The sequence below is a fragment of the Colletes latitarsis genome, chromosome 2, assembly GCF_051014445.1.
Source record: "Colletes latitarsis isolate SP2378_abdomen chromosome 2, iyColLati1, whole genome shotgun sequence".
In the NCBI taxonomy this organism is placed as follows: domain Eukaryota; kingdom Metazoa; phylum Arthropoda; class Insecta; order Hymenoptera; family Colletidae; genus Colletes; species Colletes latitarsis.
Window position 1 is genome coordinate 9,214,204 of NC_135135.1, and position 23,433 is coordinate 9,237,636.

At 30.5% G+C, this 23,433-nt stretch overlaps 1 protein-coding gene across 6 annotated transcripts in view; it reads left to right on the plus strand.

The window, feature by feature from the left end:
• The window catches only part of Cnc (NFE2 like bZIP transcription factor cap-n-collar), a 166,823-nt gene that overhangs the window by 4,892 nt on the left and 138,498 nt on the right, over window positions 1–23,433 (plus strand). The window contains exon 1 of one of the 6 annotated variants that reach the window (XM_076781823.1): window positions 5,547–5,787. The exons of 4 other annotated variants lie outside the window; for them this stretch is intronic. In XM_076781823.1, the coding sequence (XP_076637938.1) occupies window positions 5,668–5,787 (120 nt within the window). In that variant the 5' untranslated portion in view covers window positions 5,547–5,667. Of the gene's footprint in view, window positions 1–5,546; window positions 5,788–19,563; window positions 19,950–23,433 lie in introns of those variants that run through there. One more of the 6 variants, XM_076781841.1, reaches the window with a different exon arrangement.

A 23,433-nucleotide genomic window follows, 5' to 3' on the forward strand; every position in this document is an offset into this window, starting at 1 on the left:
ACAAACACGTTATTTTTTAGAAAAGTCGTGTAAAAAAATTGTATCGAGAAAATATTTTTTATTTTAGGTAGGTCGTTTTCTTTTTTTTTTTTAATAAAATGTCATGTTTCTTCAACAATGATTGATACGGTCTTCGAATCCAAATTCAATGAAATACAATTCAAGATACAATAAACAATTTTAATATTCGAATTCCATGCACAATTTATCAGTATATTACAGTATTAAATTTAGATTAAGAAACAATGCTTTTCACAAAATCAACGGTGAATCATATAAGTACCGATATCTGAAATTCGTCATAAATGTACATATACTTGAAAAGTTAACGTAATCCTAATTTTCGATATTGAGAAATACTGTAAATAATATTCTGTATCGTGTTTGGAATTTTGGTTTAATTGACTACGTAAATTTTCAATTGGTTTTGAACGTGAAATTTGAAACAAAGGACGTATCTAATATCTCCGGACAGTTGTGTAATAAGTATTTTTTGTTATCGGTTTCCTTAAAACATAACATTACTTTGGATTCACATATTTACCAAACTTCTGTTTAAAATAGTTTTTTTAAATTTTTGTCTGAAACTGTTCCATTAATTTATGCGCCGAAGGCTACACTATTATGCTTCCATTGTGTTTAACAGTTGTGTATTATTATATTTTTAGTTTCGAATTGAACACCTCAATTTCGAAATACAGTAGAGATCCTTATATCCACACATTAATTATGTGAATATTCTATTTTAAATACACTGTTATTCAAACGATTTGTGATTCAAATAGAATGGTACGAAGTTTATTCGGATAACAGAACGTTCGGATAGTAAAGTGTTTAGATAGGAGAATATTTGTATACAGGTATCTCTACTGTACTGTATTTACTGTCGTTATCAAAAATAAAATTACTTTATCGTGTATCTCTTTCGGAGTTCGATTCCTTTGTGAAATTTAAAATGTTCTTTTCGTTGGTTTCAAAACTGTCACTGCAAAAGTCGTATTTGGCGCCCTTAGCAAATAGACGATTATTTCGAAAGAGTGTGTATGTACATCGGCTATCATTGAAATTGTTGCAAGGTCATGGGACATTTGCGTCATCAGCGGAGAAGTAATCGTCACTCAAGTGCTGCGCGTGCACAAGATTGATGCGCAGAAGATTATTCATTATCCACTGTAATACGATACGAATTGCAAGGCCAACGCGAGCGTTTTGCCAAACGAGTAATTCGGAATCGAAAACGCCATAATTTTAGCTTATACTACGTCTAAAATTATGTTATATTGGTTCTTGAATTGCTCGTTTGGCAAAATCGCACGCGTCAATTCTGCAAACCGCATCAGATGGCGAATGATTTTCTGCGCATCTACCTTGCGCACATATAACGCTTCAGAGAGTTTGTTTGTCCGATGATGGCGCCAGTGTCGCGTAATCTTGCGACAACGACGATCGCAGGTGCACGTGTCACAAAATTAACAATAATTTGCGAAGAATGTTTAAGTACGTTCATGAATTTATGAACGATCAATCTATTATGTTTATTTCTTCGTTTAATCGATCAATGGTTACAATTGTATTTTAGTTTTTATCGTTAATTTATGCAAGTGAGAACTTTTCCCGTCTCAGAGTCCAAGTAAAGAATCGATGCATGATCTTTTATGAGCAACTCTACTATTGTATCTGATTTGTCAGTGGGTGTACCTTCTTTGATCTAAAGTTTTCGCTTACTTTTCGATCTATTCTTCGTCCACGATGGACATGCAGGACTTTCGTTTAATATTTATGAAAAATTTCATCTAAAGGAGTGAAAATCGTGAAAAAGAAAGGTGCATTTCTTTTCGAAACACATCAGACAGTCTCATCAACATGGCTATAATAGAGAAGCATGTTTCACTACTTTAAAAAAGGCAATAGTGTTGAGAAGGTTGCAAGTGAGATTCGTGTCGTGTACAGGGGCAATTCACTAACAGTTCAGAAGATTTAATCACGAATATGGGTGCTACTAAGAATTTAGTGGGAATTTACGTGCAACAGTTCATACAACACGAATTGCTCCGAAGCGTGAGTTTCTAATCGACTGACGAAACGAAACTCGATGGATCGAATGCCCATGTACGATTTGCTTCACCACAAAAATTAAAGGGAACTTGTTTCTGAAGAATATTAGTCGTTGTGGATGAAATTTGGATTGTTTGTGTCAACGTGGAATGCGAAAGATCCAGGTCAAGCGACGGAAAGGCTCGTTACCAAATCTGGACTTCATTCGAAGAAAGTTCTGCTGTCCATCTGGCGAGATTGGAAAAGTTCCGCCAAACGAAACTATCAATTCGGGAAAATCTTGTGTTCAACTAGAAGCACCGAAGTCAGCCATCGAAAAGAAAACGTCCAGGATTGGCAAACAACCGAGGCGTAGCATTTCATCATGATAATCTAAACCACATATTTCTTTGGCTGCTCGAAAGAAGCTATTAGCATTTGATTAGGATATTCTATCTTATTCTTCGTTCTCTCTGGACATTGCCCATTCTGATTATTATTTATTCCTTTCTATAAAGAAATTCTATGCGGCATAAGGAATCTTATTCTTCAGCTGATACTAAAAACCTCCTTGATAAATATTTTGCAAGCAAATCGAATTAGATTTGGCAAAGTGGTATTACGAAGCTTCCAGAGGGATGGAGGAAGATGGTAGAACTTATTTCAATGATTTTGATAAAGCAAGGAAAAGGAATTATGAGACAATATGCACTAAAGTTTGGAAGCAGTAAGAAATTCCAAATAATATCAAAAGTCGAGTATTAAATTAATTTATTGTAATCAAAGCTTGCTGAATAGAAAACGAAGTATACTGAAACGTAGATGATGACAATATGGTATATGACGAAAATAATATTTTAAGACTGCCTTTATTTTTTATTATTCCTATGCAAATTCTAGGTTACGAATTTTGTTCTCGTTTGAATGATCTAATATATCACTTTTATGCATTAATTAATATAAAATGTATTGTACCGCGTATTAAAATTATACAAAAATATATAAATTACTGTCAATGTTGTGGAAGATTTTGGTAAAGTAAATAAAAATTTGGTTCGGTGGTAGGCGCGCAACGACAAAAATGATTTCGTCCTAGATTCGTCGTTCTAGGGGACTTGTTGCTAAGGCTTTTTTTAGCGAATTCTGCCTTAGGCGCGTCGCCCAGTTGGAAAGTGTTTTCCATATAAGGAGTCTTTAGATCAAACTTAGCTGTGAAAATGATTCGCCGTTTAGAGGCCGAGTCGCTAGAGGTTCGACCAGTCTCCTTGGTACGGAGAATTCAGATCAAGCCAGAATCGCGATGGCACGAAAAGGGATTTTTTAGTTCAATGTAATCAGAAACAAATAAGCAACAGTTGAATAAAATAGGGAAACAAAGAGAGCGATTTTCAACAATGCTATAAATAGAAAATGCTAAAGAATTAGGTCAATCGATTTATTATGAGAATTCTGAATCATCACCAGTTATATCAAGTCAGTCTTAAAATATTTAAAGAGCTTTAAATGTTTTAAAGTTTGAGTGTTGGGTGTGAAAGGTATCATTGGCACAAAAGATGAACGAAAATCTGGAAATTTATAATAAACTTAGAGACTTTCTTGCAGATATTTAACACTATTTCTACGAAAAGTTTCATATTTACAAAAGGAAATTATATTCTACGTTTAATCATTTTTCTCCAATTGACTTTTTTCCACCACTTTCTTTTTTTTTTAAATAATTATTTTCACAGTTACTTGCATCGAAATTTCGATCGAAACAGCGTTAAGAATATTCAGATAATTATCCATATGAAACATTTTTTGCTAAACTATTGTTTGGAAGAATTGTTATTACGATTGAAGTAATTTTTATAATTGAACACTTATATACGTGTGACTGAACTTTTTATTATGGAACTGAACAAATTAATTCTCCAGTTGAGACGTTAAAGAAAATAAATTTAGACAATTTATGAATTTTAGAGAGATAACGAAAATAAATATTAAAACAAACGTTTTTACAAAAGGAAATTATATTCTAAGTTTAATCATTTTTTCACCACTTTCCTTTTTTTTAAATAATTATTTTCACAGTTATTTCCATCGAAATTTCGGTCGAAATAACGTAGAGAATATTCAGATAATTATCCATATGAAACATTTTTTGCTAAACTATTGTTTGGAAGAATTGTTATTACGATTGAAGTAATTTTTATAATTCAACAATTATATACGTATGACTGGACTTTTTATTATGGAACTGAACAAATTAATTCTCCAGTTGAGACGTTAAAGAAAATAAATTTAGACAATTTATGAATTTTAGAGAGATAACGAAAATAAATATTAAAACAAACGTAAATCTATGTAGTTTACTATTGTCTAAAATTGAAGTTTTCGTCTCGTAGAAAATTTTGCAGTTATGGTTTGGCTATCGACGAGTTAAATACTTTAGCACAATAGAAAATGTCAGCGAAATATTTGCTGATAACTTATCAGGTCTTTCGTACATAGGTAATACTATAGCAACACGAAAATAAACTTACCAGAACGGAAAATAAAATAAAAAGAAATGTCATAGTTGCTACTTTTGTATGTTTTATAAAAAACATTTCCTTTAACGTAACATTTTCTCTCTTTTAAAGATAGAATTGTTCGTTTTTTAATAAATAACAATTTTCTATTTACATTTGAAACGAATTAAGAATCATTACATTATTTCTAGTTGTAAATATTTGTTATCCAAATATTCTGAAACCACTGTACCATCATATTGCGTATTTTGTTTAAATCAATAAATTTTATAAACAATCCATATACATACAAATGTGATGTACATTTAACTGTTCCAATAAAAATTTATTTGCAGTCTGTGTATTCGTTATTCGTTGCTAGATTAAACAGCATAGAATATTTTTCTATATGAAATGCTAACATAGTCGAAATTTATTAAACAAACAATTACAAAAACGAAGAATATAGGCATTCTATGGCTACAGGAGAACTAATTTCAAATAATTCGATGTGAACAGTACTTTAGAAAGCAACACTTACGAACCATTCTTAGAAAGTTAATTTCCTTCGATGCAATTATTATATTAATTACGTAATCGTAAATACTTGTTTTAATGTTTGTAAAAATACAGTCGCATTGAAAATGAATTGAGCAACGCTATTTCATTCGTTGAATACCTTCTAGCGTAAAGAATAGTTTATTTTATATAAACAATAGTTTTTCTGTTACGTAAATTTAATATTATCGTTGTATAAGTTAGTCGTAAAAGTGTGGTGTTTGTATAGGAAGATAAGATTTGAAAATAAATTTTATTAGGAGTGGAGTTTCGTCGATCGCGTCACGGAAATAATCATTCATAAATTTTCATAAATCAGCGTGGTTAACGCATGCAAACGATAACCCTGCGACCTGGTATGGTTGAGGAACAAAGGCACACACCTTTCCTCATATCTGATCAACGATTCGAGTTCCCAGTTTAGAGCCTTCACGCGCGACTCGCGTTATACTCGAATTTATGTCAGTCTGTATTTTTTTACGTGGAACTTGTCAAGTTAGAGTAATTTCCGGTGAAACGACGCGTAAGATGGCGCGTAAGAAGAGGAAGCAGCCACGAATGATCTCCGTTTTCGTATCTGACGATGTACGTTTCTGACTCGAGACGACCAAAAATTAAGTATTCCGTGGAAAGTGTCGTTATCGTTGCTATCCGATACCTTGGGAGAAGAAACATAATGCCAAAGTGTTCCATCGTGCGTCCGGTACAACAAAAATATATTTTTAATTACCAAAAACATTGTAGTCGCGTCCTCGTGATCGCGTAGATCTTTATTAAGAATATTTTTAACAATTACGTACGTTATTTACTTCTTAAAAATGGTAATCAAACCATTATTATCAGCTTAGATATGAGTGGTCGAATACTTTTGTAAGCGTCGTAGATAGTACTTGTGTATACACAAAGAATCGGTTTAGTTATTAAGGTCTTTGAATTTAGTTCTTTTATGTTGCAAGGATATAGAAAACCAAAAATATCGTAGAAAAATGAAATCTTACAAGCTGTTTTTTGAAAAGCTACTGAAGATATCGACATCATTTTTTTTCTTTTTATTATTAAATGAATCGAGCAAATTTTTGGGGGTAACTGATAGGGGTACAATGAAGGCTCACTAGATGTTTTTTTTTAAATTGAAGGTGGTATTATTTATTTGTTATTTAAGCAGCTTTTTCCAAAATGAGTATGTTTTTGATATAGAAACACTGGTCGTTTAAAACTCTATCAAATGGCATGATAAAATATAGAAAATGGATTTGTGTTTAACGTAATACAATGTTGGAAAAATTTAATATTTCTAGCACGCTTAAGAGCAACTAATACTCCAACTTAAAAAAACTCTCTGAATTAAGTTCGTTATTATTTAAGTTAGTATTGCATATAAAGTATATCGTATTTTTGTAATAATTTCATAACAAAATTTTAAACGATCTACGTTTAGTTTCGTGTGTATGTGTATGATAGTATTTGCTATAATTCATAGACTCTACAAGAAATATTTGGATATTATATTAATTTATAACTGAATTATTATATAATTTTCTTTTTTTCAGATTATTAGGGACAAGTAGTAAATTTTCATTAAGATTATGCAGTTTAATAAATTTAAATGACGTATTTATATACCATACTCCTTTGCAGAGTAGAGAAAAATCGAAGGTTTCGTGTTCGACTAAACAAACGTTATCAAGTCTAGTGGCAATATTTAATTTGGCATTACCAAATTAAAATAGATAATATGTATATATTCATCTTATAAAATAAAGAAATTATTGACGAACGTTTCGAGTTATTTAATTAAATCGAGTTACACTAGCCAGTAAGACAATTTTAACAATCTATTTTATTTAACGAATTTTTCTTTTTCTGTTTCAGGTATGTATCACCGATTCCACTTCTTCTCGAACTCGATTCAGTTTCCGAAGAGGAAGATAACTGTTAATTAAATCTTGTTAATATTTTAATTTTCTACGTCATAAAAATTTATCACAAACATACTTATCGTTACGTTATAATTATTATTAAGTTGCACGCCAGAAATTCATTCACCATTGAGAACATTTTTCATGAACATTTCCTAACGAAGTATATTTACATTCGTGGTAAGTCTTTTGCATCCCGAACCTTGAATTTTTTTTTTTTAGAATGTTCTTTAATTTTCTAGTGCTTCTGTTACAAAATTTCTACCCTAATTAACCTCGTTAATCAATGTAGAGGAATAATCGTTGCAAAATATCGTATTTAAAGAGTCCATTTTTAAATGCATTCAAAAAGTTACATTTCAATATATTATAGTAATGGAGGAAATCAAAGAATGCTATCGTTATGTTATTAACTCTTCTGTTATTATTATAGTTCTTGTGGTGAAATTAACCACGAAATGGCACACTGTTTTTTCAGGTTTTATCCAATTTGTGTACATTTTGAGCCCATTAATTATTTATTAATTAATATTTCTGTAATTTATTGAATTATTTTCGAGTATATTTTTAAAATATTAAGTGTATAAAATTCCAATATTGGAAAAAGGATAAAGAACTTTTCTATTTGCAATTATTTTACGCTAAATTATAAAAAAACGTTTTTAAGGATTTATATTTATTACTTAAAGTTTTCAGAAAAAAATACCACTTAAATAAATTTTCGAAACAGTTATATTTATTCGAGGAAACGAATATTAGAAATTTTCATAAAAGTATGATATTTTGTTTGGTCAGTGACTTGAAAACACGTAATTATTATGCACAATATTAATTTTCATATTGTTTCTACAATTTTTGTAAATTGATTTAATGCAAAGTATACAAATAATGGTTTTTAAGTAAAGGATTTTTCATTCCAGCATCCATTAATTTAAACTTTGTATTGTTTAGAATTTAGCTTATATTTCGTTATTATATTTACCTAAGTTATATATATTAGTATCAAATTTTTTTACAGAATGTTGGCAACCTTATAAAATAAGCCATTTTTCATTTATTTATAAAGAAAATATCACTGAGGTTGTGAAAGGCACTGTGCCATTTCAGGGTTAATTTCACACATTTCGTGGTAATTTTGGAACTGCAATTAATTCGTAATAATTAATAACAATTATGGTTCTTCCAGAAATCTCGTGTATTTATAACAGTTTCGAGCAGAAATGTTTGGATATTGGAAAGTTTAATTTTCACTACTCAACTGTTCAATTTTCTATGTGTCGATTTAAACTACAGTGTATTATAAAGGAAGCGTTCCCCTTTTGTTTTTGTTTGAAGTTTTATCAACTTCCATTTTACAATTGTATATGGATCAGTGTTTCCTAACTTGTTCTTAGAATTCCCCTTGGCACAATAGTTAACCATATTCTCAAAAAGTATAACAAAAAATAAGTATATTGAATAAAAAAAAATAAAAAATTAACGAAACATTTCCTAATTGCCTCTAAAAATATTTAAAATTGCCCCCCTGTAGGACTTATGCATTGTTTTGAGAAACACTGGCGTAGATTATTCATTTTTATTTAGACGTCTAATATAATATATTTCTATTATTTCGTTGAGTAATTATTAAAAAACAAAATGGTAACTTTTCTTTTATAATACCCTAGATTTAAAGTAAATTTCAATGGATCAGAGCAGTAGTAAAATTATTAAATACATTGAGGCATTATTAGTTGAGTCAAGCAATTATTCATAACACGTTTTCAACAACAAAATTTTATTTTCGTAAGAAGAATCTAATCTAACAGATACAGGTTAAATATTGGGTCGTGTAATAAGTCTGTTCGCCTTTCCTTGTGAGAATATTGAATACTGCCAATTTTATTCATTATACGTGCTTTCTGCCATCTTTTAGGTAACTTAAATATTTTTTTATTCGTTCTTTTTGGACGATTTTCCATCGAGGGAATGTTGCAATGTTCGAAATAAGTAAAAATCAGATGGAGCAAGATCTTATGAATACGTTGGGTGGACTGAAACATCCTAAACATGTTGTAACAATATTTTTCCTGTTGTTAAAAACGTATGGGGTCATAAGTTATCGTAATGGAAAACTCCTTTTCTAAATACGAGTGATGGCCATCTCTTTTGTATGTTTGTTTTCAATTTATTCAGTTGTGAACAGTACGTTTCGTTATTAATTGTCCGGTTGCGCGATAAATGTTCATAACAAAGTATTAGAGCGCACCAACCAACTTATTACACAGCCGAATAAATTTGTATAGGGTTTAAAAAATACAAAAACTTGCAAATTTATGTACGTTCGGTATAATATCAATTATTCAAGTACCAGTTAACCGAACGACTGACTATTAACATTGTTTACACTTTGAATTATGTATACATTATATGTAATCAATTTTAATAACGTTTATGTTATGCATAGAATTTACGTAAGAGACGAAAGTGCCTCCACGAAATAGAGTCAGTCAAAAAAGTCTCCATACCTTTCGTTAAAATTTACTTAACGTTGCATAATTCCAACGGGGAAGGTAAGAAATAAACAATTTCTACGTTATTATATTCAGAAACATAACGATTATTATTGGTGCAAAGAAATTAAAATAACGAAGAAGAATAACAAAAATGTAGTAAAAAAACAAGTCTCCGTACAGAGAAAAATTCAACAGAATGTTTACGAATAAGACTGGTATAGCACTTCGAAGATACAAGTTAGTATCTTGTCTGTCATTTTCTAGAAAAGGTGTTACTAGAATTATTTTCTCAAAAATAGATTCGTGATTTAGTTATGAAATTAAGAAAAGACTGTTCTTTGTTTAAGAAAATTGCACAAATGGCGAGGAAATTCCAATTTCGCGCGATACAGTGTTCAAAAATATAGTTAAATTTGTTCTCCAAAATGGACGATGTATGGTACGACCACAAAAGTTAGACTCGCGTTATACAGGGCGTTCGGCCATCCCTGGGAAAAATTTTAATGGGAGATTCTAGAGGCCAAAATAAGACGAAAATCAGGAATACCAATTTGTTGATGGAGATTTCGTTAAAAAGTTATTAACGTTTAAAGTTCCGCCCGTACTGAATTTTTTTCTAGAAACTGGGTAGGATTTCGAGGGTAGGTCTATTCACCAAAAATTATTGTAATTGACCCCTACAACCAAAAATAATTTTTCCAGAACGATTTGAAATTTTTTAATTTTTTCTAAAAATTTCACACCTTCTCGAATTTTTTTCTAGGAAGTGAGTAGGATTTCGGGGATATGACTGTTCACCAAAAATGATTGTATTTGACCACAGAACCTAGAAATAATTTTTTTAGAACGATTCGAAAGTTTTTTTTTTTGGCGAAAATATTTAGGCACTAACCTGTCGATTTTTCTTAAAAATTTGTTTTTGATTTTTAGTAATTTTATTTGACGCCCTACAGAAAAGTTGTGTAATACTTTTTTGTAGGTATCCATGAGCTCTACTTCAGAAAAAAGTTTCATTGAAATATATTCACAATTGTAGGAGTTATGGTTGTTTGAAAATTGAATCATTTTTATGGGGTTTTTCTCATTTTGCGGGGTCAAGGACCAACTTTTCGAACATTTTTGCGATTTGTACATATTCTCCGCTAAAATACGCGTAGTTTGCTTTTTTAAACATTAAAATCGTCCAATCCGTTCAGGAGTTATGACGTTTTAAAGATACGCATGAAATTTCGGGGAACGATTTCTGGCCTGAAATTACATTTTCGGGTAAGGAATTTTTTTCTCTAAAATGCGTAGGATTTCGGGGTTATGTGTAATGGCCAAAAATGATTGTAATCGACTCTTGCAACTGAAAATAATTTTTTTAGAACGATTTGAAAATTTTTTTTTTTGCCAAAAAATTTCAGCACCTACTTGATTTTTTTTCTCGAAAGTGGGTAGGATTTCAGGGATATGTCTATTCACCAAAAATGCTTATAATTGACCCCTGTAACCAAAAATAATTTTTCCAGAACTATTTGAAATTTTTGAATTTAATTCTTAATAACTTCTTAACGAAGCTTCCATGAACAAATTAGTATTCTTGATTTTCGTTTTATTTTGGCCTCTAGTATCCCCCAGTAAAATTATTCCCAGGGGTGGCTGAACACCCTGTACACGTGCTTTTTTACGAATTATGGTCTGCAAACAAATTCGATTTGATTAAGATTAGCTTTGATGCTAAGATTAGTTGCGTAGCCGAGAGAAGAGCTTCTATTAGTACAATTAATAAACAAAGGCGTGGCCAGTTTGCAAAGGAAACATGAATATAGCGATGTTCGATGATAGAATGTAAATTTAATATTTTTAACGGAGCAATTCAGTTTGGAAGAAACAAACATACGAATCGAATTACGAAATTTACGTTCAGAATTCAAATATGGAGACGATAGATCGATTAGGGGCGCATGAGTACAGCTAGTGTTAGATATTTAATATTAGATACAGTAAAAAGTTCGTTATTCGTAAAACGATATGCATGAAGTTGGAAACTTTTTTTATAATTTCATTTGAGAACTTAATCCTCGTAGTCGATATACATGCTTCGTGATTTCTTATTGTTTCGATATTTCATTGTTTATACGATTGTAAACGTGGATAACGAGGAGTTGAAAATTTGTGCTTTTGTATTTTACGAGTTCGAACTTGGAAATGCAGTAAAATGAATTTCGAGTATCTGTGGGAGAGGCACTGTTAGCGAAAGGACAGCACAGAAATAGTTTAAACATTTCAAGGAAGGTAATGAATCAGGGTGTCTATCTGTCACGAATTTGATTGAATATTATATGCATTCAAACCCATGAATCTAATGGATTTACGACAAGAAAGTGTCTTCACTCACTTGGTTTCCATATTGGATAAATGAGTACCAGTATCGTTTGACGAGTAATATTGCTGGATAATCATAAACAATTTGCTTTCTCGATTAGAAATTTACCTATTTATCGATCAAATATTAACCTGTGATGAAAAATGGCCGATGGAACAGTGTCGATACCGAGTCTGCGTTCGAAGAAGACTTTAATGTCTGTTCAGTGGACTGCAGCTGTTATTATTCGCGTCGATTCTCCTCCACGTGGCCAAACAATTACAGCAAATATTTACTGCAAAGAAATTGAGGATGCCCATAGCAAATTCATAAAAATGCAGCCGGCACTCGTAAACAGAAAAGGTGTACTCCTTTTACACGATAACGCACCACGTCCTCGCGTTGCATTTCAACTCGATAAAAAATAAAAGATGGCGGATGGGAAGTTTTACCTCGTCCTCCTTACAGCCCTGATCCGTCACCTTCCGATTACCATCTGTTTCTCTGCGCGTTTAACTTTCTTGCAAACAGAAATTTCCAAAACGATATTGCAGTAGAAACAGTAGTTTATTTTTTGAAAATAAAGCTCGGGAATTTTTCAAAAGAGGAATGTATAAGCTTGGAGAAATAATATGGAGATTATTTCATTAAATCAAATTAAGCTTTAAATAGAATCGGAGCATTTGAAATTTATTTGGAAAATTTGCACGAACTTTTTTCGGTATTTAATATTTATTGACAGCATTATAATATTTTGACGGAAAATTGAGGCCGTAATACAACGAAATTAAAAGAACGGTTATTTTATAATATTCCCAACTTTGCACACCCCCATAATCTCCAAATACAAACTAAATATTGTATATGTGGAATGAAATAAAAAGGAAATTAGAAAAATATACCATTATAAATTCAAAATATTATTCGTTCCATATAAAAAGGAATGCAAGAAATTATTGAAGTAAAAAGAGTACCTAACAGTCCATCAAAGAAATTGTGATTATTAAATTTGTGTGTACGGAGACTTTTTTGACCTTATTTTTCTCATATTATTCTTTTTCTTCGGTTCGATTGTCATCAAATGAATGTAAATTTCCTTCCTTTGCACTAATAATAAACGTTATGTTTCTAAATACAATAACGTAGAAATTATTTATTTTCCACCCTCCTCGTTGGAATTATACGACTTCAAGTAAATTTTAATGCGGTTCACGGGGATTTTTTTGATTAACTGTAATGTTAAAATGTTCACGATTATCAGACTTAAAAGCAATTAATTGAGATTATTAGAATTTCTTAAGAAGGTAAGTAATTAAGGCTATAATCATCTTCGAAAGAATCATCAATTAGCGAAAAGCATAAAAATAGACTATTCTTATGCTAAAATGCATTGGATGTTCAATTAAGATGCTCGAATATTCATTTCAGGAGGAACACGATAGTTAATTATATCCAAGCATTATTAGTTTCCAGCAATAAACATCAATCGTTCGAAAATGATTTTTTCTCTGTTATTTCAATATATATTTGCAACGCTGGTTTTCCTACAGCGATTACAAACAAAAGAACGAGTATTAGAGCAATTTTGTATCGCTATCAGTTCGGATAAACAGCTTATTTTTAATAATTTGCCTGGCACAATTAATATCTTAATTCGTTCTTTGATTGCAGCGTGTATTTTAAAATTGACAATGATTAAAAGAAGTTGGTAATAGTCTGAGTAAAAGTGCTGGATACTAATCGTTTCTCAATTCTTTAAATATTGTTTGGAAAAATTGTTTGAAAAAGATCTCAGGCAAGGTCAGCGAGATCGAAACCAGTCACAACACCTTTTCAAAAATAACTACATTCTGTGCTTTATAACATCCGCTTCTGCGAGTGCAGTGTTCTCATAACCTTCATGGGTTAAACCCACGCAATTTCGGTGATAACCTCGCGTATTGAGAATCACTTTCTTCTTATTTGCCATTATTCATCCTACGCTTCGAGTGCTTCTTTCTTCTCGACGCACTTTTCTGTTTTTATAATTTATTTAAAATTATATAACTTTCTTATTGTTATAAATTTTGTTCACCAATAATAGGAATTCGATCGTATCAGCGTAAAACAGTTTAACGTAAAAATGATCCATGTTCTCGATTCTGTTTTGTCGACAGTTTCTCCTTTCATCGGTAAAATCGTCAGTCGATCCGTTGATAAAATTGGTATCTCTTTCTCTATTTATCAATTGTTGATAAAGTATGTAAAATAATATTTTACCAAAGATTAGGTACAGAATAGACATTATTACAGACGACGTATATGAGTAGATCTTACATCTTATTGATTTTTGTGGTCCATTCTGACTGCCATACCGACCTGAAAATTCGGAGGTGATTTCAACGTCCTCTTCTCATGGATGGCGGTCAGTTGAGAAACTATTCACAGAATTAGTATTGATGGCCAGATACTTGCCCCTCCACTTACATACACTAATGCATAACCACCTTATATGTGAGTTCTGGCGCTTTGTATGGCTTCGGAGATTCGAGGAAAAGTAGTAGATTCTAATAGTCTCCGATATTAGTGAATGTATTTCATCGAAATTTATTTATGAAGTAGAGCTGATGGATATCTACAAAAAAGTATTGGACAACATTTCCGTACAGTATCAAACAAATTTATTAAAAATGAAAAATGAATTTTTAACAAAAGTCGACAGGATAGGTGCAGAAATATTTCGTAAAAAAATTTCAAATCATTCTGAAAAAATTATTTTTGGTTACGGGAATCAATTAAAATTAATTTTTGTAAAAACACATATTCCCGAAATCCTACGCATTTCCGAAAAAAAAATTCGAGTAGGTGTAGAAATTTTTCGGCGAAATTAAAAAATTTCAAATCGTTCTAAAAAAATTATTTTTGGTTGCAGAGGTCAATTGCAAGCATTTTTGGTGAATACACATACCCCCGAAATCTTACTCAGTTTCGAGAAAAAAATTCCTTACCGAAAATGTAATTTCTGGCCAGAAATATCTGCCTGAATTTTCATGCGAATCTTTAAAACATCATAACTTCTGAACGGATTGAAGGATTTTAATGTTTAAAAAAGCAAACGACGCGTATTTCGATGCAGAATATGTAGAAATTCCAAAAATATTCGAAAAGTTGATCTTCAATCTCATAAAGTGAGAAAAACCCCATAAAAATGGTCCAATCTTCAAACTGCCATAACTCCTACAATAGTCAATGGATCTCATTGAAATTTAGTATGGAAGTAGAGCTTATGGATTCCTACAAAAAAGTATTAAGCAACTTTTCTTTACCGCGTTAAACAAATTTATTACAAATGAAAAACAAATTTTTAAGGAAAATCGACAGGGGCTGAAATTTTTCGGAGAAAAAAAATTTTTTCAAATCGTTCTGGAAAAATTATTTTCGGTTCCGGAGGTCAATTACAAGTATTTTTTGTGAATAGACATATCCTCGTAATCCTACTCAGTTTCGAGAAAAAAATTCGAATAGGTTTCTAAATTTTTCGTCGAAATTAAAAAGTTTCAAATCATTTTAAAAAAATTATTTTTGGTTGCAGGGGTCAATTACAATTAATTTTTGTGAAAACACATACCCCCGAAATCCTACGCATTTAAGAGAAAAAAAATTCTTTAGCGAAAATAATGTCTGGCCAGAAATGTTTCCACGAAATTTCTTGTTTATTCTAATACTATTAAGCATCTTTTTTATAAACGAGCACCAAAACATTTATCAAAGCAGTACTACTTCAAGAATGATAGTTGACAGTTATTGTGATGAAGTCTAAAGGCCATATTTAATGATTTCATATTTCCAGTGAAATTAATCGATTGATGCCTAATTCTGAACGGTACAGCTTTCATTCCGTTAAAAAATAATAAAATTTCTGTGATTTCATTTTCTGTCTCACCTCCTCTTGTGTTTATTTCTAAATCTGTTGGTAACGTTGCGAGTGACACGAAAATGGTAATGGAGCTCTAGAGCCCCCATAAAAATGGGCCGAAAAAATACATTGGATGCAAGGTCTGTGACATTATTTCGTCGCAAACGTTCTACAAAATAGATTTCCTAATGCTTTTTCGTGTTATACGAAATTCGTCAGCCTTACCGCCTCCGTGTCACTTTCAACGTTATCGATTCCGAGCGGAATTCTATTTCAGCACTCGCAGCGTTTGGAATTAAAACTAAATATCAGAAGAATTCGATTAATTCGGAAGCAATTAAAATTTGTCTGGCCCGTACCAATTCCGAAAATTATTCTTTTATCCTTTCAAACTAATTTTGAATATTAGAAATGCAGTAAATGTTTTGAATAACAGTTTTTATATGGTATTAACTTTGTACAGTTGGACATTTTGGAACATGAATGTTAGAGAAATACAGTAAAAATTATTTTATGAAATGTATAATAATGTAAAAATTACTTTAGCCAATGTAGGAATTTAATTTTTATTTAATGAGATGTTAAATACGTATTAAAGAAATTAATTTTTTTATAACAGTTGTCTCTATTATTTAATATTTTAAAGCAACTAATTATGAAAACTAATTAATGGACTTGTTATTTTATATGCCAAATATTTTCAAAGTAATTAAGTGTGCAATGCAGGCAATCTTCGAGCAGAAAATTAATAAAAATTAAGGGAGAAAGTAATTATAAAGTTGTAATCATAAAATAAATAATGCAATTCTAAAAATACATAAATAAACTTTCTTTCAAGTTGTTTGATTAGTGAAATTCAAAACATATTTCTTGCAAGCTACACTTGAAATTTAATGATCTCAGATAAACACATTAGAAAAACATTCAATCTTTGAATAATTTTGATAGAGAAAATAATTTTTAATATGGTCAAATACGAACGTTTAAATATCTCGAAACAAGAAATATATGACTTGGATCATCTTCTTATTGAAGAAAGTGATCGAGAAAATGATCTAAGTCATATGTCTCTTGTTTCGAGATATTTAAACATTTGTGTTTGATTAACTTAAAATTTCCTGCGACTTTTTGTATTCTCGAAATAGAATAAATGTTATTTTTAACAAGTGGCACGAAATCTTGTTAATAACATTTATTCTATTTCGAGAATACAAAAAGTGACACGAAATCTTAAGTTAATCAAACACAAACGTTTAAATATCTCGAAACAAGAAATATATGACTTAGATCATTTTCATAATAACGTTTATTCTATTTCGAGAATACAAAATGTGTCATAAAATTTAAATATAATGTGGAATATTCCAAAGCATTAAAATTTAAAGGCAGTACATAATTTTATCTACCTGTTTTTTCAATTTTATAAATGAATTTAAATTAGAATATAGCTATTAAAAATTGCTAGCAATCTAAGAATATAATTTACGTCATTTTTCAATTTGAGCAAAGTTTCACACAATTTTTTCATTTGGCAATTTATAAAATTTTATTAGTTTCTTTATGGTATTTTTTTATTTCTAGTAATTTGTAATTCATCTTAAAGAAATGAGTATTCCAATATATTAAAAATTACTAGCACTCTAAGAAAATAGTTTTTCTTTATGTTATTATTAAAATGTTATTGCCAAATTAGCACAAAATCTTGCTAATCATAACATTTATTCTATTTCGAGAATACAAAAAGTGACACGAAATCTTAAGTTAATCAAACACAAACGTTTAAATATCTCGAAACAAGAAATACATGACTTAGATCATTTTCATAATAACGTTTATTCTATTTCGAGAATACAAAATGTGTCATAAAATTTAAATATAATGTGGAATATTCCAAAGCATTAAAATTTAAAGGCAGTACATAATTTTATTTACCTGTTTCTTACAATTTTATAAATGAATTTAAATTAGAATATAACTATTAAAAATTGCTAGCAATCTAAGAAAATAGTTTGTGTCATTTTTCAATTTAATTACTGTTTCACACAATTTTCTCATTCGACAGTTTTAAATATAAAATTTTATTAGTTTCTCTGTGGTACTGTTTTATTTATAGTAATTAATAATTCATATTAAAAAAACAAATATTCTAATATATTAAAAATTGCTAGCACTCTAAAAAAAATAGTTTACGTTATTATTCAATTTAATCAAAGTTTCACACATTTTTCTCATTCGACAGTTTTAAATATAAAATTTTATTAGTTTCTCTATTGTATCGTTTAATTATAGTAATTTGTAATTCATCTTAAAGAAACGAGTATTCCAATCTATTAAAAATTACTAGCACTCTAAGAAAATAATTTACGTCATTTTTTGATTTGATTAAGTATTCACACAATTTGCTCATTCGACAGTTTATAAAATTTTATTAGTTTCTCTATGGTATTGTTTTATTTATAGTAATTTGTAATTCATCTTAAAGAAACGACTATTCCAATATAACTATTAGAAATTCTAAGAAGTACTACACTCTAAGAAAAAAGTTTACGTCATTTTTCAATTTAATCAAAGTTTCACACAATTATCTCATTCGACAGTTTCTAAAATTTTATTAGTTTCTCTATGGTATCGTTTTATTTATAGTAATTTGTAATTCATATTAAAGAAACGACTATTCCAGTATAACTATTAAAAATTCTAAGAAGTACTACATTCTAAGAAAAAAGTTTACGTCATTTTTCAATTTAATCAAAGTTTCACACAATTTTCACATTCGACAGTGTTAAATATAAAATTTTATTAGTTTCTCTATGGTATTGTTCTATTTATAATAATTTCTAATTCATCTTAAAGAAACGAGTATTCCAATCTATTAAAAATTACTAGCACTCTAAGAAAATAATTTACGTCATTTTTTGATTTGATTAAGTATTCACACAATTTGCTCATTCGACAGTTGATAAAATTTTATTAGTTTCTCTATGGTATCGTTTTATTTATAGTAATTTCTAATTCATCTTAAAGAAACGACTATTCCAGTATAACTATTAAAAATTCTAAGAAGTACTACACTCTAAGAAAAAAGTTGTCGTCATTTTTCAATTTAATCAAAGTTTCACACAATTTTCTCATTCGACAGTTTATAAAATTTTATTAGTTTCTCTATGGTATCGTTTTATTTATAGTAATTTGTAATACATTTTAAAGAAACGACTATTCCAGTATAACTATTAAAAATTCTAAGAAGTACTACATTCTAAGAAAAAAGTTTACGTCATTTTTCAATTTAATCAAAGTTTCACACAATTTTCACATTCGAGTGTTAAATATAAAATTTTATTAGTTTCTCTATGGTATTGTTCTATTTATAATAATTTCTAATTCATCTTAAAGAAACGAGTATTCCAATCTATTAAAAATTGCTAGCACTCTAAGAAAAAAGTTTACGTCATTTTTTGATTTGATTAAGGATTCACACAATTTGCTCATTCGACAGTTGATACAATTTTATTAGTTTCTCTATGGTATTGTTCTATTTATAGTAATTTCTAATTCATCTTAAAGAAACGAGTGTTCGAAGGATGCTGCATTTCGTCCAATATTCAGAACAGTGTGTCTGTTTGTTGCCTGGTATCGCAGGCTGGATACGATAATCGACGGCGAAACTGTGACAAAACTGAACATGAGTTTGGCTCGCGGCAAAATTCTCTCGAGGCTGGTGGTGTGGGTAACGCGGCTCCAATATTGCCTATTCCGTACTGGTCGTTATCTCTTCACACGCACAGAGCAATCTGTCGTAATCGTTGTCTTCGTTCTGGTCGTCATCATCAAAGTCATTCTCTTTGATTGTATCGCCGTTAACGACGCCACTCGATCGCCGCCGTACAGTAAATCCAAACGTATACATCAACAAGTTAACGTCGATTTCGTACGAGTGGCCCAGCGTTAAAAATCGCCAGCGCCATCGAATTCTTACGCGACTTTTCCCGTGGCTCGGTTCCGTGGAATATTTCAGTTAAAACTGTGCGCTTCGACGGGAGGACTACCTTAAATAACGGTGACGTAGTCGTGTTGTACAGCGTGTGTAGCCTACAGTGAGAACGTACCCAGCGGATACATTTTTCTCAAACTTTTCGTAGTGATATACGAATTATAAAGTCCGTTCACCGTCGTCTGGAGAAAATGTGCACGACAGTAATATCGAAAGTGGTAAGTCGTAATAACCACGTATCGACGAGCGTTTAGGTTAGTTCGGAATATTTACTTCGCTGGATCGTCGAACGTAAATTCTTCGGATAATTACATACAACGAAATCATTTTCGAGATCGTGGAATTTTCATCGCTGTTTTAAAAAAGAACGAACAGAAAAAAATAATGAAACTGATTCGTTGCTTCAACGACTGACGTATCGTGCTCGCAGAGATTAGAAGAGGAGACTATATTCTTTAAGCGATCGTAATTTATTGCCTCTGCCTAACACACTACACACTTATCGTACACGTAATCTAATCTCGATTCGCACAGTACGTCACGTAGGAGTCGACGCAGAGCAGATACGGACGTGGACTGACTTACCTGCCGAACTCACGGCGCTACTTAAATACGTACTAATCGCTTACAGAACTGTCCGTACACGTGCACTCGGTGTTTAGTATCTTACAGGCGCCTCGATCGAACGCCCGTCGAGCGATTAGATAAATTGTCCGGTACGTGTTGCACCATAAGCGTCGCATACAGTGTCGGGCAAAAGTATCGACGCAGCTGGGAGTTCATTTAATACGGTGGGTGAAATTTCTGTGGGTACTGCAGGTTTTGTTTTGTAAATCAACCTTTTTTTGGAAACTAAGTTTGTTCAGAAATTTAGTTTTTTAAGTCGTAATGAGAATGAAATATATTTCTTTTTGTTGGAACAGTTCATTTAATACGGTGGGTGAAATTTCTGTGGGTACTACAGGTTTTGTTTTGTAAATTAACCCTTTTTGGACACTAAGTTTGCTCAGAAATTTATTTTTTTAAGTCGTAATGAGAGTGAAATATATTTCTTTTTGTTGAAATAGTTCATTTAATATGGTGGTTGAAATTTCTGTGGGTACTGCAGGTTTTGTTTTGTAAATCAACCTTTTTTTGGAAATTAAGTTTGGTAGAAATTTATTTTTTTAAGACGTAATGAGAATGAAATATATTTCTTTTTGTTGGAATAGTTCATTTAATATGGTGGTTGAAATTTCTGTGGGTACTGCAGGTTTTGTTTTGTAAATCAACCTTTTCTTGGGAACTAAGTTTGTTCGGAAATTTAGTTTTTTAAGTCGTAATGAAAATGAAATATATTGTTTTGTTGGAATAGTTCGTTTAACATGGTGGGTGAAATTTCTGTAGGCACTGCAGGGTTTGTTTTGTAAATCAACCTTTTTTTGGAAACTAAGTTTGTTCAGAAATTTAGTTTTTTAAATCGTAATGAAAATGAAATATATTCTTTTGTTGGAATAGTTCATTTAATATGGTGGGTGAAATTTCTGTGGGTACTGCAGGTTTTGTTTTGTAAATCAACCTTTTTTTTGGACACTAAGTTTGCTCAGAAATTTAGTTTTTTAAATCGTAATGAAAATGAAATATATTCTTTTGTTGGAATAGTTCATTTAATACGGTGGGTGAAATTTCTGTGGGTACTGCAGGTTTTGTTTTGTAAATCAACCTTCTTTTGGAAACTAAGTTTGCTCAGAAATTTACTTTTTTAAGTCGTAATCAAAATGAAATATATTCTTTCTGTTGGAATAGATGATGTTAAAGATTTAGGAATTTTATTCCAGTTTAGGTTATTTTAACCATATTATATGTTTTTTTTTTTTTAATTCAGTTTTAAAGTTGCATCGACTGCTTAATTATGAGTGAACAGACTATTTGACACTATTTTTGACAGAAGTTTAGAAGATAAATTTGATCAATGAAAGGGTCAATTTGGCAAGAATTTTGATGATAATATTAAAGCAATTTTAAGAAATAATTATGGAATAATACAAATCAGAAGACCGATGTATAGAATGTTTAAAAACTATTTTATTTTTGCTTTAAAGAAAATATTATATTGGGATTTAACTTCTCAATTACTATTTTAAAAAAATGTCAAAAGGTAGGATTAATTATATAAAAAGTATATCTCCATTGATTTTATTAACACGTTAATTGCCACGCAAGTTTTCCATGTCGAAAGATGTCTTCAACATTTGTTCAAATTATAGCGTGAAACATAGAAATATTCGTTAACTGAATGGTGAATTTGTTATTTTATAATATTTCAAATTAAAATAGCGTTTACAAGTAACATGGTTCTTTTATTCTAAACAATATTACAATACGTTGCAAGTTCAAAGTGTCGGTCACCGGTGACCACCGTAGCAATCAACGTGTTAAATTCGTTAAATTATTTTACATCGTGCGTATAACGGGAAATAATTATCATTTTCCATGAGTCAATTTTGCTCACAATAAAATCTTGAGACGAGAATATAAAAATTAAAATACGTGCTTAAAGAAATATTTTCTTTAAAAATCAAAACGTGATGGGGTTTAAAGCTGAGCTAATGATTTTTAAAGAGCTAAAAAACTTAATTTTTAAGATTAGATGTTGAAGAAAATAAATCTAGATAGGACTCTTGAATCTTAACGAGGCTGTAAAAATAAATTATATGACTAATTATGAGTATACTAGTTTCCAATTGTCTGAAAACAAAGTTTCGTTTTCGTGGACAATTTGTGAGGTTTGGTCTGGATTTGGCAGTCAAGGTATTAATAAAAGGGTATTGCCCAACAAGCTATGAACTCACTATGGTTAATATTAGAATAAACGCAAGTACATAATCAGAATGGTGCCTTTAGGAAGTCGGCTTCAGTTTGACAAATTGTATAGCTCCAAGATAACAGGCAAGATAAACGCCTCGGTTGTAGCGAAGGTGGTCTTACATCAGATTGTTGTCAATGTGTCAAGCTTCGTTCTCTAGAATGACTCAAAATAGTACCTGAGCAGAACACATATATCATCGATGTTCATTCACGATACACCAGTGTTTCTCAAACTCCCCCCCAACAAAGGAAAATTGTTTTTTGTACCCCTACCGTAGAATTCAATTATTATTTTGTTAGTATATTTCGAGACTGCCTAAAAAACTCTACTTGTGTTTGAAAAATTTTAATTCCATTAAACTAATTTCTTATTTTCTAAATTTAAACATTGCGATGCTTACAAATGTACGAAGTAACTTTTTAATATTGTTTCGTAATAAGGTAATTTCTGTTTCATCGAATGGCATTGACAAATTCTTATTATCGATCCAGGTAAAGTTGTCTCGATCCAAGAAAATGTATTTTTTATCAGTGTTAATGGAAACAGAAAATGTACGAATAACGAGTAAAAAATTTCAGTTGTTTTTGTGATTGTAATCGAGATAAATTTTATAAATATTCTTTTTAACAAAAAGTTCATTTTAATGCGCGAGTGAATTTAACAATCATTATAAGAAAGGATCAATTTTAAGTTAAAATGTTGAAAGTTGTCTTCGATAGTATTAATGAGTTATGGAAAGGAAATATGTCACAGTATATATGTATATATATATATATATATATATATATATATATATATATATATACCTTGTTATATACGAATTATGGAAAGAGATACACTGGTACCCAGTTATT